The sequence below is a fragment of the Mus caroli genome, chromosome 3 (assembly GCF_900094665.2).
Source record: "Mus caroli chromosome 3, CAROLI_EIJ_v1.1, whole genome shotgun sequence".
Lineage (NCBI taxonomy): Eukaryota > Metazoa > Chordata > Mammalia > Rodentia > Muridae > Mus > Mus caroli.
In genome coordinates this window covers 115,229,764-115,241,587 of record NC_034572.1, presented here as the reverse complement: position 1 = coordinate 115,241,587, position 11,824 = coordinate 115,229,764, and the positions used below count along the sequence as shown (strand labels likewise).

The 11,824-nt window shown below is 46.2% G+C and overlaps 1 protein-coding gene across 2 annotated transcripts; it reads right to left on the bottom strand.

Annotated features, from left to right (window-relative positions):
* Positions 1-398: 398 nt before the first annotated feature.
* F3 (coagulation factor III, tissue factor) lies at positions 399-11,578 on the bottom strand. 2 transcript variants are annotated; one of them, XM_021158224.2, is made up of 7 exons: positions 11,422-11,578; positions 10,847-11,038; positions 9,601-9,706; positions 5,874-6,091; positions 3,696-3,874; positions 2,842-3,001; positions 410-1,334 (listed from the first exon to the last, which is right to left on the bottom strand). In XM_021158224.2, the coding sequence occupies exons 2-7, from the start codon at positions 10,932-10,934 to the stop codon at positions 1,201-1,203; spliced, it is 885 nt and encodes a 294-aa protein (XP_021013883.1). In that variant the 5' UTR covers positions 10,935-11,038; positions 11,422-11,578; the 3' UTR covers positions 410-1,200. The 2 variants fall into 2 exon arrangements, with proteins under 2 accessions (XP_021013882.1, XP_021013883.1); XM_021158223.2 differs by lacking the exon at positions 11,422-11,578 and having other exon boundaries at positions 399-1,334; positions 10,847-11,136.
* Between the last annotated feature and the right edge of the window lie 246 nt (positions 11,579-11,824).

Genomic DNA, 11,824 nt, shown 5'->3' with positions numbered 1-11,824 from the left:
ACAGAGAAACCCTGTCTCGAAAAACTAAAAAAAAACAAAAAAACAAAAAAACATGGAAGGTGTAGTAGCCTGTTTTGTTTTGTTTGCTTTGGTATGGTTGTGCTTTTTGGGGGTGTGTATGCATGTGTGTGTGTGTATGCACATGTGTGTGTGCATGCACATGTCTGTGTGTGTGTTCACCTTTGCTCTGATCCAATGGAGACCCCTGCTTTGTTTCGGGCCTTGTAATGAGAAGGAGCTCATTAGGAGCTACCACCTACCAACACTCACAAACACGTAGTGTAAGCGAAAAGTATATATTGTAAGCCACTAAGACTGATAAGGTCAATTGTTACAGCAACAGAGTCACCTAATGTGAAAACCAAGGAGTAAATAATAAGTGGAAGATATAAATGCGATTGTCTCAATTCCCGATCACCTTTATTTATATAAAAGTATATTAAATAAATTATCTCAATATATACAAATAGAAGCTATATAAATAGAAAATCCCATATACAAAACCTTTAAATTTTATGTAAATATATACAATGTTAACAATAAACATTTTAAAGTACCTTAAATCATAAAACTATATGTAGTTTCTTTGTATAGTAGTCGTATAAAAATAGAGTTGGCTGTCAAATGTTTAAACCCCATCATTGTCAGTTAAAGTGCTAAATTGTAGGAAAGTACAAATCACAAAGATGCCCCAAGCAGAAATATCCTGCATTTAACATGTTTATAAGAAAGTTTGCCACTTGCTTTGAACTTCCAAAAGTACCTATTCGAGGGAAAAAACACCCAAATACCGCTTTATAAAAGTACGACTGTTAGAAAAGTCCGCCCAGTTCCCACTTTACTGTTCTACAGCATATGAAATCAACTTCCCAAAGATTTTCCAAAAGCCCACCCAGGTTATATGAAAGGCATCTGTCCACTGGCTTTGCCTGGGTGACCTAGTGTCTTCCTGAGTGTAGACAATCTAAAGCATTTGTGCAAAAGGCGCTGTAGTGTTAACCAGTTTGTACCGTTTCAGTTCGTCCTAAAGTGACAAATGCTAGTGTTGGAATCAAAGCGTTAGCTGGAGTAACAGGCCATGAAGGCAGCCTCTGAGCTAGGATCGGCAGGCTCCACGCTCCATGTTGCACGGTTCCCATCAGAGGTCTCTGCAACAGTGCCATGCAGGCAGTGTGAGCGTTAGCGGCTTCAGCCTTTCCTCTATGCCAAGCGCGACGGGGTGTTCTTCCCTTTCTGTCCTGCTCGGTTCTTTCTGCGCTTGCACAGAGATATGGACAGGACGATGATAAAGATGGTGGCCAGGAGCACCACTGCTCCCACAATGATGAGTGTTTCTGAAAAGCAAAAACAGACAAACAAACAAAAATAAATAAATCAAAAACGTAAAGTCAACATGGAGGCTCGAATCCCACTTGCCGGTGGGCGTGACCCCAAATCCTACCGCCCCGCCTTTTTGAAACCCGACATTTATTTCTTCCACTCTTTCTCTTATTCTTAGATTAAGAATTTACCTGACCTCATACGCTTGAGAGAAACTGACAGTGGCTACAGCATTAAATGAGCTACCCAAGGTTCCTAGACTAGAGAGGAGCCACGGGAGATGGATGGAAGAACACATGTTGGAAATGTAGTCCAAAAACCTACCCTGAGTTTGGTGGCAGAGATTATAACAGAAGATAAATGGGAAAGACAGGGGGGGGGGTGCACAGTGCTGATGGCGGAGACGAAGAGACAGTAGTAGAGGATCTACTGGGATAAGAGATGAAGCAGGGAAACAGGCAGAACTAGATAGTGTAGGGCTTAGGGACAGGAATAGTGAGGCTTGTGGCTAAGGAGCTGGCTGGCCCAGAGTGGGAATGGGCTCCAATGGAAAGAGAACTTTCTGTTAACAGAGGCAAGAAGGCAGAATACTTAAACATATTATTGCATTTTAAAAAGTTATTTTTAGGTCAGCATACAAAGTAATGTGTTTAATTATGGTATTTTTATAAAGAACATGTAATTAGACTTTGTTCTCATTTATCCCTGGCCCCCATGCCCCTTGGTCTCTTTCTGGTTTCTTTCCCTAGATAGCCCCTCCATCCCCCACCTCTTCTCAGCACTTCTGTTTTATTAGCTCCCCCCCTTTATATTTCTTCCTTCTCTCTCATGGTCTCCTTTCTAGTTTCATGACCCCATCACACACATATATAAATATATACATGTACAGACATTTAATCTAGCTTTCCACGTATAAGAGGAAGATGTGGTATTTGTCTTCACAAGTCTGGCCTACTTGGCATAATGACTTGAAACTCTAACAGAGCCAGGCCATAGCTACTGTCCCCTTATTCGTCTCCTCTGACAGCAGAGCCCCTTCTCTGTGGGGCCCAGAGGGATCTTTACAGGCTTTTAGTCACAACACTGAATACCCAGAGAGTGTATTTATGTACACACACACAGCTCCTGTACCAACAGTCCATCATAGGTGCACTGAAATATCTGACATTCCAGTAACTAACTGGTCCAGAAACTACTCCTCCCCTGTGCCCACGCCCCTCAGATCATGTCAGTAGGAAAAACAGGCAGAGAAGGCTGTGACTTGGTACCTAAGTTCTCAGTCCTAGCTGTAATCTGCATGCTCAGTACCCTATAGAATCTGGCCCATTGCAAGTGCCCAGGGAAGTGACCAAGGGAACAATGTGAAATCATTCCTAAATGCTCCCAAAGAGAATGAAGAATCCAAAAAGACACCCTAAGATACCCTAAGCTCATTTCTGAATGTTTGAAACAAAGAGATACATGTTGGCTTTGATGTGGGCAGCCGAGTCTCCCAGGGCACTGACAGCCATGGCCACTCACCTCCCAGGAAACTCTTCCATTGCTCGGTGCACACTGTACTGCTTCCTGGGCTATTTTGGTTAGTTTTCCTGGAGAAAATCATAGCTTGTACAAAAAAGCAGTAGCTTACTCCTTCTTCCACATCAATCGAGAATTCATTGGTGTTTGTAATGTTTGTTTTCTGTGAAAAGACAGAGTTCTCAAATCACCGAGAAAAGCAAAACCAGGGCTCTAAGTCCATGCAGACATCATTGTCGCACGAGAGATTAGAAGTCACTTGGCTAATCGGTAACCCCTGATGACTGCTAAAAAGACAGTACACCTAGCCCAGTTCAGCCCCTTTTTACTGTAGGAAAAGAGAGATGGAATCACCAAAGAAGGGGCATTTGGGGGCTGGGAATGCAACTCAGTGGTAGAGAACTTGTCTAGTGTACAAGGTCCTGGGTAACACTGCCCAGCGTCACAAAGCAGCACACATGCGCGCACACATACATGCATATGCGCACACACACATGCACATACAAACTCTCATGCACATGTACACATGTCCGTACATGCATTCATGCACATGTGCACACATATGCAAATTAGTTAATAAGTTATCTCTGCTCTACCCCCACCCCGGGATCCCCAATATGAAGATGTGGGGGAGGACAGTCTGGTCTAGCTCCTTGACTGTGTGACTGGAATCTCTGAAAGGACCCTGCCCAAGGGCAGAAGGTTCAGCAATGACAGGCAGAAGGAGAACCTGTTATGCACACTACCGCGTCAACCCTCATTCCTCCATATTTGAACTGGGAAGCAAGCATGCTGTGGAGAATCAAAGATCTATAAAAAAAGGGGGGGGGCATAAAATAAATGGAAAAATCTCTTACCTTTCCTGTGCTTGAGCCTTTCCGATAAGTAATTATATAACCCAAGTCCTTGCCAAAGACTTGCCGCAGGGTGAGAAATGTACCGTTCTTTCTGACTAATGTAAGTGAGTCTTTTACAACCACCTTCAGCTTTCTACCATCTTGTTCAAACTGCTGAATTACTGGCTGTCCGAGGTTTGCTGAAATGGAAAAAAAATTACCTTGCTTAGAAATTAAAATCAATACAAAGAAAAGATCACTTAGTTATCATAACTGACAGCTCCTCCATCGCTCATACAGAACACCTGCACAGAATCAGCTCCAGTAGCAGGAGTGGTGATGGTCTTGTAGCTGAGTCTCAACACATAGCAAGCCATGCTGTCCTCTGGAAGCACAAGGAGGCCCTTCCTTGCAGATGTTAGAAAATGTGAGAAGGAGCCGGTGGAATTAACTTTAATTATATACTTTATTAGGTTCATTAACAGACTGGCATTTTAACATGCACTCAATATAGTGGATATTATGGATATTTTATATTTTTCAAAAACTGGCATATATTTCTCACCTTGGCAACATTAGCCATATTTCAAAAGTTTGGTAGCCATGTGTGAGTTATGGCTACCAGGCTGGACAAGAAGTTTTCCAAGCTTCCATATTTTAGCTACAATGCATTAGAGGCTGGGAAGCCCAGGAAGGGTTTCGAGGAATCTGTTTTTTTTTTTTAAGACTTTTAAAAATATATTTTTTTTATTTTTATGCATGTGTTTTGCCTGTTGTATGGATGTGTGTACTACATACATGGCTAGGGTCCACAGGTCAGATGGCATCTGATCACTGGAACTGAGTTACAGATGATACACAAACATACACCAGGCACATAGACTTTTTTTTTTAAGTCCACTATGTGCACATTTGTCACCTTCTAATTTTATTAATTTTTAATGTTTTCCTGCAACAACCTCTGGACACATCCCACACCCAATCTATTTTAAGCTCTTGGTTCCTGATTCAGTTACACGAGGTAACTGTGCATCACATGTGATGGTCAGACAAGTCCTCACTCTGTGCAAATCACAGAACAATGTGTGTGTGTGTGTGTGTGTGTGTGTGTGTGTGACTAAGGATTTGGTCTGGACTGCTGAAAGCTCAAGAAGTATGAAGGGGAATCACGGCTTGGGGAGAACGATTGACACTCGCGTGTCATGCAGAAGCACACTGGTAAAAATAAAAAGGAGTCCGAAGAGAGGCTTGTCAGTGGGGACCCCAGGAAGGCAGCTAAATTCATCTGGGTAGTTAGACCATTAGAGTAAACATCGGAAGTAAAATCTTCTCAATTGCCCTTCATCCTTCTCACCATCCATGTTGCTGAGCAATCAGAAGGGGACAGATGGGGACTACCAAAACCACAACACTTGTGTTTTAACCAGCAGGCCTTGCAAAAGAAGTGGGATTTAGTCTTCCTAATGTGCTGCATAAGCTTGTGAAATGTCTACTTCTGAAACATGGAAGGAAAGAAAAAAGAAAGGAAGACATACAGACACACACACACACACAGAGAGAGAGAGAGAGAGAGAGAGAGAGAGAGAGAGAGAGGGTGGGGGGAAAGATTTCCTTGTTAGATGGCAGGCTCACACAGTTGGACAAAGGTGGGAAACCATGCTACACATTCAAACTCAGCATGAGGGAGGCTGGCGGGAAGCTGGCACATGCTGGCTTCTCTCGGCTCAGCTGGTTGAAGAACCAACAAGCCCAATTTCAGGCGCACGTGGCTTCCCTGTGGATCTGTGCTCGTTGGAGGAAAAATTCTAAACTAGTATCCCTGGTCTGATGAAAGAATATAAAATTCAGCATATGACACAGTAGCCTGAGGAAAAGCCACGACCCCAGCTTTAGCGCACCCTCCAGCTGGTTCCTGGTAGGAAGTGGCGGCAGACTGGAGGAGAAAGTGAGTAGATGACACAGTGATCAAGACACGAGTTCATATTCTGTGAACCTCCTGCCTATCTGCAGAGAGAGAGAGAGAGACACTTATAAGATGCCTCTCCTCGTTTGTGTGTGTGTGTGTGTGTGACAGATAGAGAGAGAGAGAGAGAGAGATAGAGAGATCTAATTAATGGCTAGTAGGGGGTCACGAAGCACAAGCATATATATACAGAAGCCTAGACCAAGAGTGAAGGCATTACAAACCAAGCTACTTACTGTCTCGGTAAGGTAAAAACTTTGGGGCGTTTGTAAATGGCGGCTCCTCCCCATGAATCACGAGTTGGTCTCCATCTCCATGAACTGAGTTCCTCCGTGGGACAGAGAGGACCTTTGCCTCATAGGCCCAGGTCACATCCTTCACGATCTCGTCTGTGAGGTCGCACTCGGTGTCTGTGGTCGAGAAGCACTTGTTTTTCCAGTTTCTAGATCGATCGCTAAAGGGAGGAAGGAGGAAAAGAAATGGGAGGTTAGGGTCTGTGGCTAGCAGGATGGACGGCCTTCCACCGGAGTGCTCTGCGCTCCCAACTGGGAAAACCTGAAGAGCATCTGAAGTACGAATGCAAGTTCACCCAGCAACCAGGTTAGCTCTGCTGGGCACCTTTTATTTGGTTTTGTTTTATTTTATTTTTGATGTACGTGAGGATGGAAGGACAGTGGCACTAAGCAGCCTTCACAGTCACACGCTAACACGCGTGGTAGAGCTGGGTTTGTTTGCTTCGTTATACCACATGCTAGCCTTACCTACGAGAATGAGAACACATCTCACCAAAGATCAGAGAGAAAAAATACAGATAATGCCTGCTTAACAAAGTCTGAGCCTCTGAGGGCAAAGGACAGATCTTTCTTTTGTAAGGCACCATCGAAGAGAAATAACTTGAAAAACTTCTGCTGAAAATAAAGTTCTTCAATGTATAATATGATAAAACATTGAGCAGGGGAGTCACATACAGATAAAATTATCTAAATCCACACAGAAGAGGCACAAATGAGGATTCTCTAAAGCCCTTTGAAAGAACCCGAGTACATAGGTACACATATCCCTTATCCTCAAAGTCGAAAGCTAATATTAAAATTGAAATATTTTAGATTCTCGTACTTTTGAACTTTCTTCTATGATAAGTATAGAGAGGCAGTTTGGATCCAGAATGATCAAAATGTACCTTGATTACATCTTTGCTATTCCAAAAGCTAACGACACCTTAATGGTATCTTTCCACCATATGACAAGCAAGTCGTTCAGTGGCTGGGCTCTGGGTGAAGTCATACGCCTGATGCAGTGTTTTGTTTGACCCAGCTTACAAGTAGGACCATGTGCTCTCTAAATAAAATGTAGGCATACATCACCCTGTGACAACAGGTCAATGAGGAGACAGCTCCAATGAGGTCATCCAGGTGCTGCTAAGAGCACAAACCACTTTAAAAGTCTTCAAGGTCCCTCTAGGTTAGCGGAAAAACTCCCCAAATTTGAAAATAAATCCCACCCCCTCCCCCAATTTACTGAGGAGTTCCAACAGAAAAGAAACATTCACTCATTGAGTTAGAGACTGTGTCTGGAAGCTTCTAAATTCAGCTTTGGAATTCAACACACACTATGGACTGGACAGCACGAGCCATGGCACAGTGCTAAGGCTGGGCCTCTGATGCTTCCCAATTACCACTGAGCCTGCTTTCAGAGAAGACACCGTCCACACTCAGCCAAGGGGCTTGGGTCCCTCAGAGCTGCCCTTTGGCCAGCATCACACAGCCAAGCTCCAGCAGCGTGGGTGGGTGTGGGGGACAGGGTTCCCTAGATAAGGTGCCACCTCCTCAGGGAGGTGAATAAAGGAGATTCAGGAGAAAGGATGAGCAGAGCTGCCCCCTTCCTCCCAGCAGACTGGAAGAGCCCCCTGAAGAAGTGGCACACCTCCGTTCCAGGTAGCCTGGGCAGGTACCACCAGCAGTCAGTGTGAGCCCCGGCTTTCCAGATTCCCCTTAGACCTGGAATCCTCTTTCTCCTGGGAAGGGTGAAGGCTAGCTCGGGTCTCAGGCCTTGACTAATGGCAATGCTTCCAGGATCACCCAGCTCAGCAGCAAGGACCTGAGCAAGGTGACCTGAGCAGTGAGACACCCAGGTCTGCAGGGATCCCCAAGCTGTGTCCTCAGCTCTGATGTCTGCAGATCATGAGCCATGCTCACCTCAATGGTGACCACCTTAAAAACTCCAAAACTTTCAACCAATACAGCTTCTATCTTAAAAATCAAGACAACCCAAGATATATTCCCAATGTTGTTCGAATTAATTCAAGATATTAGAAAGTAACCATTTCTCTGAAAAACCTAATCTTCATATCTAGAAGGAAAGGGTAATGTAAATGTCAGATCTATATAAGAGAAATTAACTACTTTCATAACTCTCAACTGTCAGGGTTTGAACTTGTTTTAAGTCAGCGTTTCACTCTATAGCTCGAGTGGGCCTTGAACAAACACGTAGCCTTGAACTCCTAATCCTCCTGCGTCATATGAGCCAGCTGTGCAGGGATTACAGCGTACCATCACGACCAGTTCAACAAGATTGGGAGCAGAGTGGACATGGGTAATGGATGGGACCCAAGGCTTTGTACACGATAGACAAGAACTCTACAACTGGCCTGCATCACCAGCCTTTGAACTGATAAGTTTGACTGTGATGGTAATTATAGATTATAAGATTCATCTCTATTTAGCTATGCATAGCTAGACATGCATATATGCATGCATGAACACACACACAAATTCTCTCCCCTTTTGGTTTGGCAATATCTATCAGAGAGCTCACTTTGAAAAACAAGAAAGTCATTTAAAGGATCCACCCCTGAGAGTTGCATCCTGGTGCTAAATAAGGTTTAACATAAACTAAAACGGAAAAACAAAGGGTTACAATGTGCCTGCCTTTTGCCTACGATACTCCTGGGTCCTTTACATTGTCACTATTAAAACAATTTCCACACCAGGCATGTTTCTGAAGTTCCTTATCCATCTCCTAGAATCGATCAGAAACCAAAAGCTTGCCAAGAATATGTGAAAATCATCAAGGAAGGCACCTGGCACACCCTGGTTACCACTTAGATAAAAAGCACCGAATCACTTGTTCTCGAGAGCTGTCAGTCAGTGAACAGGGCTGAGTGAGCCGAACAGCCCCAGACGGCACAGGATGCAGACAAATCCTTCAGTGTTTTCTAAGCAGCTCAATGACTCAGGAATTTGGCCTTCACCGAGATCGTGTGTGTACAACCAAATTTTAATTCACAGAGTCCATAGATTAATGAATCAAGCACTGCTTCAGGGCAGTGTAGACATTGGAATTCCTCCTACTTCTCCCTGACGTGTCTGCAGCAGCTCGGTCTAGACAGCTAGTAACCAGAAAAGGGCATTGGTGCTTAGAGGAGACTAGCTGCGGTCGATCCCAAAGCACACTATGTGCCTATGTAAGTGGGCTCACCCCTCTACAGCTTATATGCACTTAATTTTCTTATAATTGCCCTCAAAGAACCAGACGTTATGTCATGTATGTATGTATCTGCATATTTAGATACAGGGTCCCACGTATTGTAGGATGGCCTGGAACTCCCTACGTACAGCTAAGAGTCACTGAATTTCTACTTCTACTTCCTCCCCGAGCAACACAGTGACCACGGTGACAATTCTATGCTGGATTGAGTATCTAAACCAGGACTTAGGTGTGCTTGGTAAGCACTCAAGGGACAGAGGTACAACACCCCCCCCCCCCAGTTCCTGTCATATCAGTTTAGCATATGGAATGTTTCCATTTGATGAAACATCACAGTAGCCAGCAGATTACCATGACAACTCTACCATTTGGTAAACAGCCCCATCCAACAACCGGCCTCAAAGAGTCCCTATTAGTGTACAAGAGCTAGACGTGCAAAGCTGTTAGCTATCTTGCTTTGATTTTAACCTGGCTTACCTTATCTGAACAGTGTAGGTATAGTTGGTGGGTTTGGGTTGCCACTCCAAAATTGTCTTGAAATCAGTTGATATCCAAGTTAAATTAAATGCTTTCTCTGGAATGCCTACAAATAAGCACAAAAGATCTCTAATTGCACCCAATTCTGTGGTCTCGACCTTGTGCTAACGTCTTAAACACTTTCCCAGCCTCTGCCGTCAAAGGGAGCACATGTTTTGTTGTCAGTCACAAAAAAACGTTGCTAACTTGTCAAGAACAGAGGGTGTGTGTGTGTGTGTCCTTCCCCCCCCAACCCCCTCCCTCAGGCCCAAATAGTCCTCTAGGCAACACCCACACTGCAATCCGTGAAAAGAGCTGAAGATCCTGAAGTCCTTCTTTAAACTATTCCAGGGAAAGCCCACTTTAAAACGACACAGAAGGAGGGCCCAAGGTGCCAGAGAGCAGTTGGACTCAAAGAGAGGCCACAAGGAAGGGTTTGAATAAGTTCCAAACAGGGCTCGTCCCCCACACCCGTGAGAGTCAGGAATGCACATAAACGAAAAAAAAAAAAAAAAAAGTCTAGCCGGACTTTTCCCATTGTAATCTAAAATATCTTTACACTGAAATTCTCAAGGAGAGCTAGGCAGACGTGCAGCCCACGTGGCACCTGTCACATGGTGGGATGCTATTCCATTAAAATGCTGTCATCAACGTCTCTTTTTGCAAGTTCCCTGGTTTCAGCCTCTGCCTCAACTCAGCACTGGGTAGATGTGGGTCTTGCCTGAGTTTACAACAGCCTTGCTTCTATCAGACCGAAACCAAAGGCCACAAGAACACCTATTTATTACGGGAAGGCGCACACCTTGTCAGAGATAACATGCAAGCCACGCAAAGCGCAAAGCACGCCGACTTTGGCAAAGGCGGGCCCACGAGCCCGCTACCTTCAAGGGCCCAACATCCTAGGAAGCTCTCCCTCAGAGTTAAAGCTGGCATCTCAGTTTTATCTTATGCAACCGCGGTGGACGCACAAAGCAGGCATCTTTAGCAGTGACAACAGCCGGGAGTGGGGCACCAACTATCTTCCATCCCATTGTTCATTTAAATCCTCAGGGCGAGCGCAGCCAAATCCACAGGTACAGCCGGACACCTTGGTGTCCCCAAGGAACCAGAGCAGCCCCCCCCCCCCCCCCGGCCTCAGCTAGCCAGATAGGTTCTCTGTCTCCCGCGGGCGGTGCGCCCCGGGCTTCTCAGGACCAATGCCACTCACCTGCACCCGCGGTCACTTGGAGGAGGAGGCAGCCGAGAAACGTGGGCGCGAGAGCCGCTAGGAGGCGCGGACGCACGAGGATCGCCATGTCCAAGGGCTGGAGGCGAGGTCTCGGGGCTTCAGCGGCGGCGCGGAGGCTACGCTACAGGAGCGATCGGAGGGAGCGAGTGATGGGTACCGGCTGTACCCAGGCTGCCGGGGTCGGCGCGGGGCGCGTTATAAAGGGCCGCGCGGACACCGGCTCCTCTACACCCCGCGCCGCCTCCGCCGAAGCTCGCGACTCCCCGCCCCCCGGCCCGGGTCACTCGCTTTCGCGGTGGGCGGCTCCCTATCAGTCCACACCCCTGCCCCGCCCACTCCCCTCCCGTAGGAAACTCCGAGACCCCGAAAGGAGTGACTCAACCGTGATTCAACAGCGCCGCCGAGCACCGAGCTGCCCCTTCGGCGCAGGCGGATCCAGGTACTGCGGAGACCCAGGCTCCCGGGCTGATCCCTGGATGACCAGCCTGGGTGGCTGGCTGGGGAGAAAGGAGTCTCATTGAAGGGACCTCAGTTGAAAGTCAAGGGAGTCTTACTTCTCCTCTGCTTTTGATGTACGCTGAGCCCCTAGCAGAGGATGTATCAAAGCCCCTGGACCACTCGTGGTAGCAGAGGGCAGTTCTAAAGCTCTGCCTGAACACGGAGTGGCTAGCAGATCATTCTGTTAGTCCCCTTGGTCCGCTGCACAGGGCGGTGCAGTAAATGCACGTGTCCGCCATGGACAAGGGCCCTGGATTAAGTCTAAAGGCCACTTGGCACCCCACTCCCGTTCCCGAGGTGACCGAGGAACTGCAAATTGAAGCCTGAGAGAATTTGAGCGTGACTTCTGTAGCCACGGGGTTCCAGGAAGGGATGATTCTCACGTTGAGGAAGCCCGCAGTGGGTTTGAGCGAATTCCTCCAAAGCGCAGAAAAACAAAAAATGAAACTGAAAAATAAA